The sequence below is a fragment of the Fusarium verticillioides genome, chromosome 9, assembly GCF_000149555.1.
Source record: "Fusarium verticillioides 7600 chromosome 9, whole genome shotgun sequence".
NCBI lineage: Eukaryota > Fungi > Ascomycota > Sordariomycetes > Hypocreales > Nectriaceae > Fusarium > Fusarium verticillioides.
Genome location: NC_031683.1, coordinates 1,527,067 through 1,545,298, shown reverse-complemented (window position 1 = coordinate 1,545,298; position 18,232 = coordinate 1,527,067). Strand labels below are relative to the sequence as shown.

At 49.3% G+C, this 18,232-nt stretch overlaps 7 protein-coding genes across 10 annotated transcripts; 6 read left to right on the top strand and 1 right to left on the bottom strand.

Annotated features, from left to right (window-relative positions):
- Positions 1–1,850: 1,850 nt before the first annotated feature.
- On the top strand, positions 1,851–5,960 carry FVEG_16790 (hypothetical protein). Of its 4 annotated transcripts, none has more exons than XM_018906023.1 (4): positions 1,851–2,211; positions 2,563–2,892; positions 3,600–3,752; positions 4,019–5,960. In XM_018906023.1, the coding sequence occupies exons 2-4, from the start codon at positions 2,579–2,581 to the stop codon at positions 5,619–5,621; spliced, it is 2,070 nt and encodes a 689-aa protein (XP_018757611.1). In that variant the 5' UTR covers positions 1,851–2,211; positions 2,563–2,578; the 3' UTR covers positions 5,622–5,960. The 4 variants fall into 4 exon arrangements, with proteins under 4 accessions (XP_018757611.1, XP_018757610.1, XP_018757609.1 ...); XM_018906022.1 differs by having other exon boundaries at positions 2,528–2,892; XM_018906021.1 differs by having other exon boundaries at positions 1,851–2,892.
- A 1,079-nt stretch (positions 5,961–7,039) lies between these two features.
- On the top strand, positions 7,040–9,757 carry FVEG_10394 (MFS transporter, SHS family, lactate transporter). The gene is made up of 5 exons (XM_018899537.1): positions 7,040–7,201; positions 7,257–8,050; positions 8,109–8,321; positions 8,431–8,586; positions 8,637–9,757. The coding sequence occupies exons 2-5, from the start codon at positions 7,871–7,873 to the stop codon at positions 9,606–9,608; spliced, it is 1,521 nt and encodes a 506-aa protein (XP_018757613.1). The 5' UTR covers positions 7,040–7,201; positions 7,257–7,870; the 3' UTR covers positions 9,609–9,757.
- Positions 9,758–10,358: 601 nt separating this feature from the next.
- Positions 10,359–11,157, top strand: FVEG_10395 (hypothetical protein). Its single transcript, XM_018899538.1, has 3 exons — positions 10,359–10,496; positions 10,547–10,657; positions 10,710–11,157. The coding sequence occupies exons 1-3, from the start codon at positions 10,445–10,447 to the stop codon at positions 10,958–10,960; spliced, it is 414 nt and encodes a 137-aa protein (XP_018757614.1). The 5' UTR covers positions 10,359–10,444; the 3' UTR covers positions 10,961–11,157.
- Positions 11,158–11,207: 50 nt separating this feature from the next.
- FVEG_16791 (hypothetical protein) lies at positions 11,208–11,931 on the bottom strand (the record flags this gene model as incomplete). The annotated part of the gene is made up of 2 exons (XM_018906025.1): positions 11,208–11,443; positions 11,664–11,931. 2 exons carry the CDS (start codon positions 11,929–11,931, stop codon positions 11,208–11,210), a joined length of 504 nt encoding a protein of 167 aa, XP_018757615.1.
- A 1,163-nt stretch (positions 11,932–13,094) lies between these two features.
- Positions 13,095–15,254, top strand: FVEG_10396 (hypothetical protein). Its single transcript, XM_018899539.1, has one exon. The coding sequence runs from the start codon at positions 13,249–13,251 to the stop codon at positions 14,962–14,964; it is 1,716 nt and encodes a 571-aa protein (XP_018757616.1). The 5' UTR covers positions 13,095–13,248; the 3' UTR covers positions 14,965–15,254.
- A 221-nt stretch (positions 15,255–15,475) lies between these two features.
- On the top strand, positions 15,476–17,306 carry FVEG_16792 (hypothetical protein). The gene is made up of 6 exons (XM_018906026.1): positions 15,476–15,548; positions 15,598–15,626; positions 15,674–15,754; positions 15,803–16,594; positions 16,648–16,863; positions 16,912–17,306. The coding sequence occupies exons 1-6, from the start codon at positions 15,520–15,522 to the stop codon at positions 17,046–17,048; spliced, it is 1,284 nt and encodes a 427-aa protein (XP_018757617.1). The 5' UTR covers positions 15,476–15,519; the 3' UTR covers positions 17,049–17,306.
- A 35-nt stretch (positions 17,307–17,341) lies between these two features.
- Positions 17,342–18,229, top strand: FVEG_16793 (hypothetical protein; the record flags this gene model as incomplete). Its single annotated transcript, XM_018906027.1, has 3 exons — positions 17,342–17,696; positions 17,749–18,173; positions 18,212–18,229. 3 exons carry the CDS (start codon positions 17,342–17,344, stop codon positions 18,227–18,229), a joined length of 798 nt encoding a protein of 265 aa, XP_018757618.1.
- Positions 18,230–18,232: the final 3 nt, after the last annotated feature.

The following is an 18,232-nucleotide window of genomic DNA, read 5'->3' as shown; positions in this document are numbered from 1 at the left end:
TGCCACAAGGAGGGGAAGAGAGTGGAGGGTACTGACAGCCCCGGGTCTCGCTCAGATCATTATTTGCCGGCCCGGAACCAATGAAGGGTTGTAAAGTGCACAAATAAGACATCGTCGCCATTATCTGTATGTATACAAAAGCGAGTGACATGGGAAAAGGGTGAGTGAATGCCATAAAGATATAACTGCGGGATATTGAGGCTCCAAAGGTCTAGCCTTAGTGGTCACCACGACTGAGAACAAAGGAATAGGCCATGGACGGCATGGCGGCGGCTATTGGAGCCACTTGGTGTCATTACATGTGTAACGCTGTAGCAGAACAGCTCGTGTTTTGCGGTGACACCAAATGGCTGAGCTTCACACGTACTTTCGATATTGACTATAGCGTATGGATACAGGAGAGGACAGCGACGTAGTAGGGCGTCTGCTTGTCCTACCTGGAGAAAGCTAGGTGATCTCTTTCACACTTCGGAATGATGATTGACCGGTCAGCAGTTTAAGCACCAACAAGTATTCTTTGAGAGGGGAATTGGATATTATCAAGTTTGTGTGCACTGTGGTGAATGTCCGGGGAACAACATCGGCGGTGAATAGCGAATCTTAGGGGAAAACCTCGGGCGATTCAGCTTGGGGGAAGGGGAAATGAAAACCACTAGGCCCCGGTGACGGTGCGAATAAAATCGGCATCGCCACCAGCTTTTACGGGTTTCACAACCTTGGAATTCGGGCGAGGAAACAAGAACTGTGTTTCTTAAATGAACGCACGTCTTCTCTTTATACAAAGGTCGATATGTGATGATCGGAGGGACATGAAGCTTAATCAATGCTGGATGGACTCCGACGTTACCGATACCCCGGATATACCGATGCTTGGGGCGCGTCGCCAAAACAACCGAAAAACGACCCATCTCTGCCCTGCAGACGATGATGCCGCTGATGCACCGCGGTTACATCAACCAAGCTGTCTCTCAAATGACAGGCTCATTGTGATCCGTCCTGGGGATTCTGGGGACAGGTAGTCAAATCGTAGCGACTGTGATGAAACCTCGCAACAATTTCATGCGTCGGTCGACCTGCGCAGGACGGTGTGACATGCGTCTACAGCAGGTACGTACCTTGTTCCTGGCCGCGATTTGAATACCTTATTTGCGCCCGCGTTTCGGTTGCTTGCTTGTTCCTTTGTTTCGATCCCGTAGGTGGCCCCGCTACCGTTTAAAACGTCGGCGTATGGAGCCCGGAAGCTGGATGAGATGTTTATGACCAGACCATCTTTGTCAAGAAGAGAATGTGAAGGCCTGAGAGAGCCCCCTGCTATCTACACACGAATACTTTTCATCGTTTACTTGATGCGTTGCGCCTCTATTTATATACCCAGTTAGACTTCTCAGTCATTGTAGTGATTGCACGGCAATGACACTACGGCCCTCTTGAAAACCCGATGCCGAAGAGGCCGTAGCGCTGAGTTTGGTTCGCGGTACGGGCAGCGGCCGAGCATGATTTCCAAGCTTCATTTCCATGGGGGGTTACAATAAAATAGCTACACCTTGAATGATACCTGTTGAAACGCGATGTTTTGTTCATCTTCGATGCTCCTCAGGCATGGGCTCGATACATAGACGCTGTAATGTATGACGCGCACCTATGGGTTATTCTTGTCTTTCGGATAGAGCTCAGTTGATTTACAGCTATGTCCTCAGTGATGGAAAGGCCTGTAACGTTCGGGTGTGGATTTCTTTCAACCTCTGCCCTGTCGGTTTACGACCCACACACCCCCGTGGCTCTCCTCCGTTTCCCGTTCTCCGTCCCCCGTTTCTTCTGCCTCTTTTGTTGATGATGTTCCTGCCTTTGTCTTCAGGCTGTCCTGTCCGCTCGCTTTGTCGCCCTCTCGTGCTTTTGCCTTGCCTTGCCTTGCCAGTCACCTCCGCTTCCTCCGCCTCCTTCTCCTCTTCATTTCCACTACCTCCCATCTTGCCCCATACACGCGATATTTTTTTGTGAAAGGTCTTGTTTCTACTGTTCGATAGTAGTCTGAGACTGTTATTCTCATTTTTCTCCTGTTGTCTGGACATTGTGTGCGAATTGCCTGGACAGCCGGACTTAGGTAGAGGCTCTCCGACCCAATTTGATCGCCCCGGGGCTTGGGTCATCTCCTTCATCCGATCGCACGGCGCCGCCATTTCGGTTGTTTTCGCCTACCAACTTTCCTAACGAGTGCGTAAGCTATTCCTTCTGTTGAACTCGCTGCAGCAACAGACTTTTTGTCTTGCTTTTCTCTTCAATTTTTACCACTTTCTATGTGGAAGTCGTGGTAGTGGGCTCCCGCCTTATTCAGCCGCCCGAAAATCCCCCAAATTCGCGCGTGCCTTCCGTTCGGCCTCGCTTGCCTCCTCCTTCCTCACACGGGGCCCTCCGGTCCTCTGCCGTTATTTTCACACGGAGTCCACCCCGAGAATTTCTTCCTTTCATCAACCATTTTTGCTGCCATTCCATCATCCTCAGCAGCATTCACTTACCAGTACCCTTACAGCCGTCAATCGTTCCTCAGACTCACAATTCCAATAGTCTGCCGCCGCCGACAATGTCGTCTGGCGTTGTACGCTCTACCGCCCTCAGGGCTGGAGGTGCTTGCGTGCGCTGTCGCAAGGGCAAGACAAAATGCGTCTATGAAAATGGTAGAGCACCATGCAAGAACTGCGCAAAGGGAATGCATGACTGCTATCTGCCTTCAGAGAGCATGGCTCATCACCACGGCCAAAGCCCAGCGCGACACGCCAATCCTCATCGGCCACCTCGCGACAGTCTTCCTGCTGCAGGACCTGGCGTTGTTGCTGAAACGCGACAGCCCGTGGTAGGCTCCAGTGCTGCTCGTCATGTCCAGACAGGTTCTGATAAGTAAGTTGTCCATTTCCGTTGGTGTTATTGTTTCTGTCCTATTTCTTCTGCCGTTACTATTCTCCGACATCCTATTTCCCCACACTCGGATCTTATCACAGCCCTCACTCTCGCGCGTCAGCATAGACAGCTCCGACAAATGCGGCATCTTCCAGTTGTCTTGTCAAACTGCTCCGGGTGGATCGGCAGACGAGTCATCTTGGCCTCGCTTCCCTGTCTCGTCTCATCATGAGACTTTGGCACACTCAGGCTTCTTCGTCTTGTCCGAGTGGCTAGCCGCCCACTCGACATGCCTCCATCAGCCCCTTAGCCGGCCCCCGTATCCCTGCCCTGCTCCCCATTTCTCATTACCACACCCGCGCCCGCGTTCTTTGGTTGCTCTCCCCGATCTCGCGACCCACTTTATCGCCGTCGGCTTACGGGGAGCCCCCGAGAATTCTCATCAAAGTCTTCTGTGAAACTCCAGAGCTGTATCTTTCGAGATAAATTGAGTCGGCTTCTGTTGTCAATATCTCATTGCTCTTTGTGCTTTTTAAAATCTTGAGTCGAACTCTCGATGATACACGCCGGAGCTTTTCTGGATTCTTGCTTTTCTGGATTCTTGGGTCATTGAAGTGCTGGCCCTCGAAGTTGACGCGGGCCGTGCCACCCCCTAGACCCTATTCGCAGTCTCTGTTTCCTTCAGTTTTGCTAACTGCAGCACTTAGGCTCACACCCGAACTGATCGCCGAGTGTGAACGTGTTGTATCGAAAACATTTCCAGCCTGTGTTGCGTTTCACAAGCCCTCTTTTGTACAACAGCTGAAGAGCGCATCTTTGGATGCTGCTTTGGTCTATGGTCTTTTGACTTGTGCCGCCAGGTACGTTACTCTTGCTTTGTTGTTACCTCATGTCAAATTATCCCTCACGCTCACTCCCCGGTATGTGGATCCACCGACCGGTGACGGTCGCACCGGTTTGAGCTTCGACACGCCGTAGACCGGATTTGAGCCGAGGCTTCCCGAATCACGGCATTCCGAATCACAGTCTGTTTTCTCTTAATCATGATGGCCGCGATGCCTCAAATCACTGATCTAGACGTCATTTTCGTGCCAAGTCCCCACTGCTAACATGATGCTGTCTCCAGGAGTTCTCCGAGTCTGATCCGCCGATATGGAGGTCCTACTCAAGCTGCAGAGACATTTGCTGCCAAGGCTATGACCCTCATCAACCAAAACTTGGACCATCCTAACCTCGTCGACATCCAGGCTCTGTGCTTGATCATTATCCACGAATGGGGCTCGCGGAATGCCGTTCGTGCCTACATCTACTTGGGGCAAGCGGCACGCATGGTTCAGATGTATCGCATCTTGAACAGCCATCATGCGTCCCCCGATGGGGATATGTTCTTGCGGGATGAATCTCTTCGGCGTACTGTTTGGCTTATCTACATCTTGGATTGCCTTCTGACTAGCACACCGGGACGTTTTGCAGCACTGTCACCCCTCGACACCGCAGATGTGCCTTTGCCTTGCTCCGACATCAACTTTGCATTTGGTAACGCTGTCTTTGTTAAGACCCTGCGACAGCAGCTTGATCCTACTGCCGTTCCACCTGGCCAACCACCATCTGAGATCGGAGAGTTTGGTTACATAGTCTTAGCATCGACAATCTGGCGTGACGTTGTTGGAATGCTTACCACTACTACTCTCGCGAGTTTCCGCGAGGAGGAATGTGGCGATTTAATCGCCAAGATCGAGGGTCTCCGAGCTTCTTTGCCCATGCAGTTCGTGGACAAGCCGGGCCAGATCAACCTCCATATGACGATGGGCTCTGGCTACACCTTTGCCATGCTTCACTGCCTTCTACACTGCGCAACGATCTTTGTCCATCGAAGGCGCCTGCTGCAGGAAGTTACCTCAGTCAACTTCAACCTGGAGTCATTCCGCCTCAACGCGCGATGTCACGATATCATTGATCGGCTCTTTACTTCCTGTCACGGCACGATCTCTCTACTCACCGCTGTCGAGGCAGGTTCTGAGAAGGACCACACCCCTTGCTTTCCGATCTTCATGCTGTTTTCAGCTTTTACAGCCAGCGCCACTGTTGCCTACCTTTCTCTCAAGGGCCTCACACCGCCCAACGCTGTCGAGACCGCCGCTCACATTGTCAAGGATGGCTTACGATTTATGAGTGATGGTACTGAGAACTGGCCTCTGATGGGCAGCTGGCTTCGACACCTCACCGTCATGCAAAGGGTGCTTAATAACGATGCTGCAGCTGCTAATGGTGGCTCCTTGCGCCATGGCTCGACATCTCACGCTGTAGGTGTTAAGGACGAAATCTCATCCAACGCCGATACCAACCCGGATGCGATGGACTATGACCAGCAGACGAACCATGCAGGTAGCGTCTCAGGCCAAGGCAACCCTCGATCTGTCTCAGAGTCTGTTCGCGGCGATAGTGAGCCTCCTGTAGTTCTGGCAAGACGACCTGGCGTTACAACTATCAACGGTTCTGGAGGAGCATCCACACCCACCACAATTTCACCACCGCCGTCCAATACAATCCACGGAACAGTACCCGATATCAAACAGCAACCTAGCCCAGAAATGGCAAATGGGATTGTGCCTCCCCAGGATGGACAGACGACGAGCCAGGATATGACTGCACCAGAGCTTTGCCAAGCCTTTGAGCGACAACTCCTTGATCTGGACGATCTTGCGGCTTTCATGGGCGGAGGTGTTTAGAAAGACACGAGGTTATGAATAATTTTCAACGGAGATAATGAGGGTCTTTAGCGATTGGGATCATAGCTTGGGCAAATGCAAGATGATAATGGTGAAGTTGGGGGATTGGTACATTAACAAGAGACTTGCCAGGGTTTTTGTAGGACTGCGTTGCGAAGGAATACCAAATATACCCTGGAAGGGCGTTGGGGAGAGTCTTTTTTGGTACCTAGAGGTACCCAGTCGATATATCTAAGAAATCAGCGTTTTTCCTTTCCTTCGAGACCAACAGTTGCGACCCCTGCTTGCTGCAAAGTGCATGCGACTAACCCTGATATGGGTAGAACAGATCTGAACGCGAAGTATGTTGATCTTGGTTTGAGGCTAGGAAACGCTCAAACGACTGTTGATCTGAGCTTCCTGTTCTAGTGTTGTGTATCTGGCTACGAGGGTTCTAGATGAACTTTGACTTGGGCCAGCCCCGAGTTCTCCCGTCATGGTCTGATAGGGTGAATCTCTATATCCCTGAATGACAAACCCAGATTACACGAGTGTTGTGAAGGATGTAAGCTAGTGGGCCGTAGACACCACCAACCACATCCACTTCACTCACTATCTTCAACCTGCAAAATTATTCGGAGATTAGAAATATGGCCGGGGATAACTGATGGCAATGGAGTTGTTGGTTAATGACAAATAACGTGGCAAGCGTGGTAACCAGATTTAAACGAGGCTCATGAACTCCACTGGGGCCGTTGTATTTCGGGGAGTCGTGAGTGATGTAAAGGAACGTGAATGGCTTCGTGATGATATGATGGATCGATCAGGCTTCTAGAAGGCTTCTGGAAGGAGCGGCAAGAGGTTGGAATTCGGTTACATTCAAGCTTGAAACGATGGGTTGGAAAAGGGCTAGGAGACAAGCTAGAGAGATCAGCGGGCGTAAGTGATGGGCTGGATTTGAGATGTACAGTAAGTAAGAGGGGTTTTCTGGGGAAACAAGCTTGTGGAAACGCATAAGCTGTGGAGTAAGAGGCGGAGGAGGGTTCGAAGCTCAAGGTCAGTTCTGAAGGAGGAGACCTTGATGTTTGTGTTTAATTGGTATACGAAGCTGACGTTAATTTCTAGGGATGAATCTATCGAATGATGATGGCGTCTCTGAGTCATTCGTCCCGTATTCTTCCTCGAAATGGTGGAATGGCTCTTGATCAAAAGTGCAAGCTGAGTTGAGTGAAGAGAGCTGGTGATATCAAGTCAAGTCGTATGGCACATGGGCTCCACTTCAGATGCCGGATTGCCGATTCCTCCAGGAGGCGCTTACTCGAACTAGAATAGCTCCGAGCACCTCTCTCCACTTTATCGGCCGTCGTGTGCCGGGATTGAAGCGGGGACTGGGAGGGACTTGGAGATAGAGGAAGCCTAGGAAGCCGGAAGCTTCTCCAGGTTTGAGTAAGGTAGTGCGGAGGAGGCACGTCTAGCCTGGAAAGTCGTGAGGGGAAGGGAGCTACGTCAGGGTATCTAGTGGAAGGTAAGTAAGGGAGAAGAAGGCATTTTGATATCGTTGACCTGCGTTGCTTGGACAAGTCTGAGAGTTGTTCGTGAGAGTGAGTACCTGATCATAGATGGAGATGGCTTACACAAGCTGAGATATCACAACAGAGACAGGAAATCTTTCACGGTGTGATGTGACGTGGATCTTAGCAGGCTTACGGATACAGTAGCAACGATTGCACACAACAGCAGAGATCCCTGTCTCTGCAACCCCCAACACCGAGCCAGATCTGCAGCACTACCTCGTAGATGCCGAATCAAAACATCACGTCTCCGGAACCGGCATCCTCTAATCTACGAATTATGGGGACCCTCCTACTCTTCTGATCCCTGTTTATGCTAGTATCGTACAGTAAGGGCATGATAGGTTCGTGGGATATTCGCTCACGGTTCGGAGATGGTGCATTGAGTTTTGGAGGAGTTGGTCAAGTTGGGGGAGATGGGGAAGAGTATATAAGTGAGCATGATCCGCGCTTGGGGTAGGTTGGTCTTTGGATCAACAGCTTTGACTGCGTGTCTTTACTTTACTGATACTCACTCACTCACCTTCTTCATACTTAGACATCCATCGTGGTGACTTCCTTCCATTTACACCAGTTCGTTGTCGATAGCAGTCAACGCCAACTCCCGTCATAGCCCAAGAGGTTCACTTCCACAAACGTCACCCAGACGTCTATCTTCACTTACTCCTACAATCTTTTGTACAATAACAAAATCTCACCATGACTCAAGACGAGTACAACACTCGCGCACCTCACGAGGGCATGTCCCCAGGTCGTTACGCAGCCACAAGATTCTCCTCGCTCAAGCCTCCCATGCACAATGTCCCGAATCCCATCAAACTCGTGCGCATGTTGAACTCCCAACAATGGGCATTCTTCTTTGTCGCCTTCGCAGCTTGGGTAAGTTCTCTTACAATTGTACCGTTCTGGCGATAACTGATCAACTCATGACATATAGACATGGGACGCATTCGATTTCTTCTCCGTATCTCTCACCGTTACAAGTCTCAGCAAAACCTTTGACAAATCCAAAACCGACATTACATGGGGCATCACCCTCGTTCTCATGTTCAGATCCGTTGGCTCTATCGCCTTCGGTATCGCGAGTGATCGATACGGTCGAAAGTGGCCATTCGTGGTCAACAACCTTCTCTTCATTGTTCTTGAACTTGTGAGTACAGCCCTATAGATACCCCTGTTACATTGGGCTTGGCAAACCCGATGCCAAGAGATCTACGAGATGTGTCCGAACGAACAGTCGCTGACGAAATATGATGTAGGGCACTGGTTTCTGTCAAACCTACCAGCAGTTTCTAGCTTGCAGAGCCCTTTTTGGCGTTGCTATGGGCGGTCTTTATGGTAACGCTGCCGCCACTGCCCTCGAAGATTGTCCAGAGGAGGCCCGTGGTCTCATGAGTGGTATGCTCCAGCAAGGTGTAGGTGACAACATCCCGCTTCACTCAAGTCCATTATCTAATTGTTGCAGTATGCTTTCGGATACCTTCTCTGCGCTGCATTTGCTCGCGGTCTCGTCGATACAACATCTCACGACTGGCGTCCTCTCTTCTGGTTCGGCGCTTGTCCCCCAGTTCTCTTCATCATCGCTCGTCTGATGCTCCCCGAGACACAAGCCTATCAGGAACGCCAACACGCACGAGAGGTTGCTGGTGCAGACGGGAAAGGAAAGGTCTTCATCAAAGAAGGCAAAGTCGCTCTTAAGCACCATTGGCTTCTGCTGGTATATCTCGTCCTTCTCATGGCGGGCTTCAACTTTATGAGCCACGGTAGCCAGGACTTGTACCCTACCATGTTGGAGAACCAGCTCAACTTTTCCAAGAACAAGGTCACTGTCACCCAGGTTGTGGCTAACTTGGGAGCTATGCTTGGTGGCACTGTCGTCGGGTTCAGCAGCCAATCTCTTGGTCGTCGAATCAGCATCATCGCTTGTTGCATCGTTGGCGGTGCCCTGCTGTATCCCTATACTTTTGTCCGCGACTCCTCAATTATTGCGGCTGCGTTTTTCCAGCAATTCTGTGTCCAGGGAGCTTGGGGTGTCATTCCTATCCATTTGATGGAATTATCTCCAGGAGCTTTCCGTACTTTCGTCGTCGGTACATCCTATCAGCTCGGTAACCTTGTGTCTTCAGCTTCGTCGACCATCGAGGCCCGTCTCGGCGAGAACTTCCCACTTCCCGACAATGCTGAAGGCCAGACTCGCTACGACTACGGAAAAGTCATCTGTATCTTCATGGCATGTGTGTACGTGTACGTCATTGTTCTGACGTTCATCGGCCCTGAGAACTTGAGGGGCAAGTTCGATGTTGCCCATGACTCTGATGCCAGGGAGGCCATGGGCGACGGGGCTATGGAACAGGCCGCTGACCGCCATGGGCATTACGACGAGGAAACCGGTAGGATCAGCAGTGAGAAGCCTGAGGTTGCTCACCTGCGGGAATAGACGTAGTCGATTGTCTGGCAGAATTGATGACTGGTTGAGGTGTTCTGCAATGACGACTGAGGTGCAACTTTGCACGCATATAGTTCTTGATATTAGTCCAGAGATAGTCATGAAACTCATGAAATATTCCAAAACTTCGTTGTGCTTGATCTCATATTCCGGATTGTCGGTGATGATTCCTCATGACTATAGACATTCCCCGCATCGGGGGAGCGGATGTCGGTAGTGCATTCATTGTACGCCAAGCGTTCATGATCCTTTCCCCAGAGAATCAGTTGATCCAATTCGTTTCGGACTTCTTAGTTAATTCCTCCGCCTTTTCCTCGATCAATCATGGTACGTAAAATGTCTGGGGAACCTGTTATCCGGATACGTAATTCCCCACTCTCCAAATGCGGATCCGACGATAGTTGCATTCTGAATGAACATGTTGATTCCAAACTTGACCCTGCTGACCGAGTCTGTAAAGAGTTTCATAGATATTGTTGGTGTCGAAAGTTTATGCAAATCCTCCGGAGAAAGGGAGTTCATTTGCTTACCCGCGAACCGCTGACATAGCTTCAAGGCGAATGGAGATATTTTTCGTTGAATAGCTCCCTCTCCACTTGGCGATGCAGTAATTCCAAACTAGCTCCCGCTCTTGCTTAAACGACTAGGACAGTCTTGGGAACCATTACTCACTGACCCCCATTCATTATGCGGAGATCTACTCAGGTATATATATCCCACGTCCGAGAACCTTGAGAGCTTCTTCACTCCACAGATTGTCTCATAGACACCTTGATAACTTACACTTTTCCAAAGACACTCTAGCTTCGTGCTTAATTTGTTATACAATGGCTCTGACTGGCAGCTGCATGTGTGGTGCCATCGCTTATAAGAGCGACAGTAAGTTTCTTTGAACCAATCATATAATACGAATTCATCTAACTAGATAGGCGACGCTGCTATTACGGCTCTATGCCACTGTATTGATTGCCAGAAATGGACTGGCGGTGCCTTTACTTCCAATGCCGTTGTCGCTGAGAGCGACTTCTCCGTCACCAAGGGTATTGCCTCCAATACAGTTTTTTTGACCAAGCAGACACTAATAGATTCCAGGTTCTCCCAAGCAATACGATGTCACCGGTGCCTCGGGCAAGATAAACCACCACTTCTTCTGTGGTGACTGCGGCTCCAGCCTGTACACTCGCCTGGATGTCATGCCTGGCAATATCATCATTAAGGCTGGTGGTCTCGACAACGGCAAGGCCAACCTCGACAACAAGATCAATGTCGAGTTTTACTGCCGTGATCGTGTTAGCTACCTGCAGGCTGCTGAGGGAGCCAAGCAGGAGCACCTCTTTGGCTAAGAGTGGGTGTTGCAGGAGATGGACCTGGCCGTATGCGTGAATGCGGAGCTCGGTGTATAGTAGTATAGCGTTGGATAGTGGTGTTTTTCTCCAGGAATTTGTCCCTCGTTTCGTAATCATGAGGTAATTCACATTAACGACACCGCAGCAGCGGATTTGGAAGAATATGACCTCCACTCTCGTTGCATCTGCCAGATAAAGCAGTTCGTCTGTTAAACTTCAGTCGGGTACCACCAGGTGAGATTGCTCAAAAGTTCAACACGCGGTGGGTTGTTCTCTTCTGCGGCATAGTGCTCTTGACATTCTGGTTCAGATCCGCACCAGGCCCTCCAAGGACAACGCCTTGATCCAAGTAGACTGCCGGGCTGTCGGCGAGCCTTGCCAATATACTTTCCCTCTGGTTGTATGAGGCCACCTGGACACATCCATCGCTGCCGCACGAGCCCTGGTTTCTGAGTCCGGCATCTTGGTTCGTTCCAAGTACTATGTTCCGCAGCAAGTCTCCACTTCCAATCGTAAGGCGATCGACAAGAACCGAGCAGTTGGTAGCTCACTACTTCTATATGCCATCCTTGTCTCTGAGGGGTTCCCCAACGTAAAGTTATGGAGTAATCAGTAAAGCAGATAGGACATGAGCCTGATGCGCCATGATAGGACTTGAACCCTCTCGATAATTCCACCAATTCTGGCAAGGTATACATACCGCTGTTTGCATAGCCAGCTTCGTGGCGTTGAGTATTGCTGCTGATATGAAGGCATATAGGAAAGTAAAGGCGATCGACAAGTTCTTGCAACCCTAGGTCTCCGGGATGCCATATTACTAAGGCCCTCTGCACGAATAGTTCGTCCTGAATTATGCGAGCAGAGGATGCCCATTGTTCTGTACCACCCCTGTATTGAATGACATCCCCGTTGTAGTTGAGGATATCAAGGGGGAGTCCGTGGGCAGGGCCGTTGAAATGACGATTCATGATAAGTCGCGCCTCGGGATATTTTATTATCAAACCAGAGTCGATCGGCACATAAAAGTTGAAGCGATAAAGACAGTTTTTCCGGCAATTCCACTTCCCGCAGTTACAGGGGTCAACTTTCCCACGTCGGTCCCGCTGGTGAAGCCTCACACAGGTATAGCAAAAGTACGAGCTGGCGCAATTCTTTTCCAGCATCTGCAGGAAGTCTTCCAATTCTGGCCCTTCAAGTTTAACATTGCGGGTCAATCTTGAAAGCAGAACGTGGTAGGGTCGACAGGTAAGGCTGAGTGAGATTAACGAGGCATCGGGGAGGTGCTCGGCGATTTCTAGGATGATCTCAGGGGGAAGACAAATGAGATCTCCACGGGGTTCTTTCAGAGTGATTCTCCGCCGAAACCGATTGAGTAAACATCTGAGATGTCTGAAATGTCTGCTCATGTTTATGATTGAGGGCTGAGTCGGCTGAACCAAACCGGAAATCATGGAAAACAGGGAAAAGGGGAGATATATATAACTTATCCGTGTTACTTAGAGTTTTCATAACCTGTCCCACGTGGGATTAGTTAGATACGAGCTTCGCACGCCACAGCAACAGAATTGCTTCATTCTGTTTAACTTGGCTTTATCAACGGCAAAGTATCATTGCGCTTATGATTGGGTTTTCAGCAGCGAGACAACTACCACGAGATATATGTTGACAGTCACTAACATGGCCTGGCTTGCGGGCTTAAGCTCATTCAATTCTGCTGCCATCATACAAGCACATAGCCTTGATCCTAAATGAAGGAAACACTTGGATCAATTTAGATGAGTTGAGTATAGTTTCAACCTAAAAAGCCTAAATTCCACATACTGCCTTATATCCTATATCTACATCACATGAGCTTACAACGGCGGTGTATGAATCATATATATTACGGACACTCCGTAGTGGCTGTTTCTCTGGAGATTGGGCTTACAGGGGCAGGATGTCTTATCTCAGATTCTTCCAAACTTCTTCATTCTCGGTCTCTATAACAATTCTTCTTTTATTCTCATTCATCACGACCTTATTAATATCAACAAATGGTTTTTTGTAATCCGTATTCGGCCATTAACACGCACGTCACTGATTGCTGATTTGACGTGGTACAAGCCAAGAGTGGGGTATTCTCAGCTAACATTACTTACTCCGCAAGTTATTAGGGCGATCTCCCGAAGACCAGGAGCAACCATCAACATCCACGTCCACATCCATCTAAACACGCCTTTTTTAAGTTGCAAGGGTTTTCACTACTGAAAGCCACGCATCATTTTATACTTCCTGGCTTATTCAAGATGGGGCCATCTCAGTCTACACACAAGTCAGATGACTCTCACGGACAAGAGTTTATTCTCCCGCCCTTCACTCGTGACGTTACTACCACTAAACCTGAGGCCAAGAGATGGATCGAAGATGGCATCGTTTGGTGCTACGCTTTCAATCATGCCGAAGGAGAACGCTGTTTTGAAAGGGCCATTGAAATCGACCCCGAATGTTGCCTCGCATATTGGGGCCTTGCCTTTGCTCTTGGCCCCAACTACAACAAGCCATGGAAAGCATTCGACCGCAACGATCTCAAGCACACCACATTGAAAGGCCTTGAAGCCTGTAAAAATGCTGAAGCTCTAGCCTCAAAAGCGAGCCCTGTTGAACGAGCCCTTGCTGGCGCCATTCGACATCGCTATCCTAAAGATGAGAACGACACAAATCATGCTAGGAGTTGGAACAGTGCCTACGCAGAGGCCATGAAACCTGTTTATGAAGAGTTCAAAGATGATCTAGATATCGCAACCCTGTACGCCGACTCACTCATGAATCTCACGCCCTGGGCTCTATGGGACGTTCGAACAGGGAAGCCTGCACCTGGGTCTGAGGTCCTCGAGATTCAAGAAGTTCTTGAAAGAGGTATAGCTCAGGAGGGCGGATATGAGCATATCGGACTCTTGCACGCCTACATTCACGTCACTGAGATGTCAACTGAGCCTGAAAAGGGTCTTCTTGCAGCCGAGCATCTTCGCAGATTGGCGAATGAAGCAGGCCACCTAGCTCACATGCCATCGCATCTTGACATCCTTATCGGAGACTATCGACGTGCCATCTCTGCCAATGCAAAGGCTGTCATAGCTGATGAGAAATTTGTATCCCTTCGGGGCGGCGGCGACTTCTACACCATATACCGCATGCACGACTACCACTCACTCATCTACGCCGCCATGTTTGCTGGCCAGTACGGTGTCTCGATCAAGGCAGTGAACCAAATGGAAGTGGCTATTCCAGACCAAGATCTACGAATTGAGTCGCCTCCAATGGCAGACTGGCTGGAGACTTTCCGATCAGTTCGTCCACATATTCTGATCCGTTTTGGAAAATGGGAGGAAATCATTGACATGCCGCTTCCTGTGGACCAGAGACTGCTCTGTGTGACCACCGCGACGATTCACTATGCCAAGGGTGTTGCTTATGCGGCGCTGGGAAATGTCGAAGAGTCAGCTGAGCAACGAGAACTCTTCATCGCTGCTAAAGCTCGTGTGCCGCCGACCCGTACACAGTACCCTAATAAGTGCCTCGATGTCCTGGCTGTGGCCGAAGCCATGCTCGATGGCGAACTCGAGTACCGACGAGGCAACATTGAGCTTGCCTTTGAGCATCTTCGAAAGTCAATCGATCTCGATGATGGTCTGCGATACGCTGAGCCGTGGGCATGGATGCAACCCGCCCGTCATGCGTACGCCGCTCTCCTCATGGAACAAGGCCGCATCGAAGAAGCTGCTGAAGTATATCGCACCGACCTCGGCTTGAATAACAAGCTATTCAGGGCCAGACACCACCCTAATAACGTCTGGGCCCTCCACGGCTATCACGAGTGTGCAGTGAAGTTGGGGCTTGACGGAGAGGCGCGGATCGTAAAGCAGCAGCTTACGACGGCTATGGCTTTTGTGGATGTGCCTATCGAGTCGTCGTGTTATTGCAGACGGGATGTTGAGAACCCTGTGGGGTGTTGCCGTTTATGATTCACTTCTTATAGATGACTATATTGTTATGAAGACATGGGGATAGTTTATTAGATAGCCTAGACTCTTGTTTAATGATTGGATTTACACGGCCTTTGGGAATGGCTATTCGCGGTACATGATGAGGTGAGCGTTATTCGGATTAGAGATTTGTCAATGATTATCCCTCAGGGAATAAAAGAATTATGGCCTTGAGGAGAGATGATAGATGTACTAAACTCTTCAAAGACCGCCCTAAGTTTATGATGATTTACCTAAATATTTTTGTTAGTTAGGATTGAGGTCTCAAGATTTCTTGCTTCTCGTGGCTATCTAATGCTTGAGAGTATCAGAATCTGTGAAAATGATCCGAGGATCAATTGACATACCTATTTAATCTGGTGTCGCTTGAGCCGGGAGATGTTGGCTCAAATTGCTTATGGTATTGTTCTGTACGCACGTTGAATTGAAGCAATCCCCACAATCATGGAATGACTCCAATAATTATTACCAACATCCACCTGCCTCCTACATCCAACATACCTAGTCAACTTATGACTCGGATCTAATGGGAAGATGCCACGTCCTACCAAGAAAGGAATTTGGTAAGCTTAATTTCCTAGGGAAAGTATCTCTCAGCTAACATAGACGAAGCAATACTTGCCGTCGTCGCAAGCTAAAGTGTAAGAGTGACGCTATTTCCAAAGCCTCGTTCTGACGCGTGCAGCAGGCAACCAAGCACTTCCCATCTGTGGACAATGCACAACGAGCGGTCTTTACTGCGATAGATCAGAGAAACCAACACGGTTCAGTCTGTTGTCTTACTCTTCCTAAGTTACTTAGCTGACTGACCAGAAAGTCCACCACCAAGAATTGCCAAATCCTGACTCTCCAGAAACAGCTCTACAAGACCAGAACATAGCGCGCCTCTTCCATTCTTACACTTCTGATATCTCGGAATGGTATGACCTCAGCGACTCAGCATGCTCTTTTGGCCTTGAGGTTCCGTCCATCGCCCTAGACGAACCTCTTCTCTTCTGTGCTGTCATCGCACTCTCTTCAATGCATGCATGTAAAACATCAGCTCCAAGTTTTCGCAAAGTCGCTGAATTCTACCATCATCGATGCGTCCAATTTCTCATCGCGTTGGATGCAGGCGATGAGCTCATCAGCCGAGGTGTAGCCCTCGCTGCGACGTGTCTTTTGCGTTCATATGAGATTCTTGATGGTGATGTTGATCCCAACATGCATCTTCGTGGTGCTTACTCAATGGCTTCGCTCCATGATATGCTCTCGGGCATTCCACAAGCAGGCTTATTAGGTGCAGGTTTCTGGAACTATCTCAGAGAGGACATAACATTCAGCCTATTTGAGGTGTGTCCATTGAAGATGGACCTGGAGAGCACACCATTGACCATTCAGCATAGCTCTGATCAAGATTACCTCAATTCTATTACTTTGATTCTGGGCAAGATAATCAATATGTCCTTCAAGCAAGACGCCGATGGACTTCAGTGGGACTATATAAAGGAAGATCTCAAAGGCTGGCGGAATTCTTGCCCTCGTCACATGAAGCCGTACTCAAGACTGCAGGGTGATATTGTCACATCTCATCTATTTCCCGCAATATGGTTCCTACAGCCTTGTCATGGTGAGCCAGGTCCTTCACTGCCCCGAATCATCCATGCCACTAACGTCGAATAGCTGCGATACTTCACTATTACCTCGCCGCAATGACAATAGTCTGCATCCACACTTCTCCAAGAAGCCTAGAAGACTTGGGCGGTCTTCATCTCCCTGAACTCGAAGCTCAGTCCAAAGAACAATTTCTCGAGAACTTTGCCCTTGAGATATGCGGCATTGCTTTCACTGCCAGGGTGCCATCAGTTCTAGTGAATGCATTCGGGCCAATAGCTTTTTGTAAGTAATATTATCCCGTCTACATCATAAAATCTAACGCCTGAATAGGCGCAAGATTCATCAAAGCCGAGGCGTCACAGCAGGAGCTGATTCGGCAACTACTCGCATGTAAAACAACCATAGGATGGCCAGTTGAGCGACTCATTGGTGATCTGAAGGGATCCTGGGGGATGGGCCAAGAGTAGAGTGGCAATATCGGGATCACGTAGTGTGTTACCGTCACCAAAGCCACGGGACAATGTCACTTGAAGCAATATGGTTAACAAGTCTCTTCACAACAAGCTGTTGCATCGTGGCGGCCGAGAATTTATACCAGTGGGGAAAGGTTTTCCGAGCTCGGGAAACCTACATCACCAAGTTTACTCATTACAAGTATAAATGAGAAGACCTTTCCACTCCCAGGAATATCAAAATCAGGTCTTCAGAATCATTCGAAATACTCCAAATCCTATCATATACTTTATTAAGGTCTTTCATCATGTTGCGCGCCCAAAGGCTTTCCTCGGTCTTGGCGAAACATCTACGCACCTTTGCAACAGTTACACAACCTTCTCAGGTCGGAATTGTTCGACCTTCAGCTCAAGAGGTAAAGAATCAGACTCTTGACTCTAGAAATCTTGAGAAAGCTGTGCTACACATGCACAAAGATGGCTTGGTTGTTGTAGAAGATGTTGTCCCTCACGAGGACATCGACATCCTCAACAAGAAGATGATTGAGGATGCTCATACCCTACAGGCTCGGGGTGACAAGGGGCCTTTCAACTACAACAAGGGAAACATTCAGCAAGATGCCCCTCCTGTTTCTGAATACTTTAGCCCTTCTATCTTCACAAGTAAGTATGCCTTTACGAATTTATCCTACCTCAAATGGCTTACACGTCTCAGACCAAATTGCCACACAAATCACTACTGCCATGATGGGCCCTCGGCCAAAGTGGACGTTCTGCTCTGCCAACTCTGCAATGGCAACTTTTCCGGGAGGAACTCCTCAGCGCCAACCTGTTCATTCAGATGCAGACTTTGCACACCCAGATCATCCCTTTGCCCTTGTCGTCAATATTCCTCTGGTCACAACGACACCAGAGAATGGGTCCACAGAGATCTGGCTTGGCACCCATAATGGGTTTGGTCTTGATGCACAAGAAGGTGCACACGGTGAGAGAGCCAGCGGTCGCATCAGAGAAGAACTCCTGCGACAACGTCAAGAGGTCTTACCGCCCTTGCAGCCCATCATCAAGAAAGGCAGCATCGTCGTGCGCGATCTCAGACTCTGGCACGCTGGCATGCCCAACACTACTCAACAGACTAGGGTGATGCTCGCCATGATCCACTTTGCGCCGTGGTTCAGGAACAGAATGAGACTTGAGCT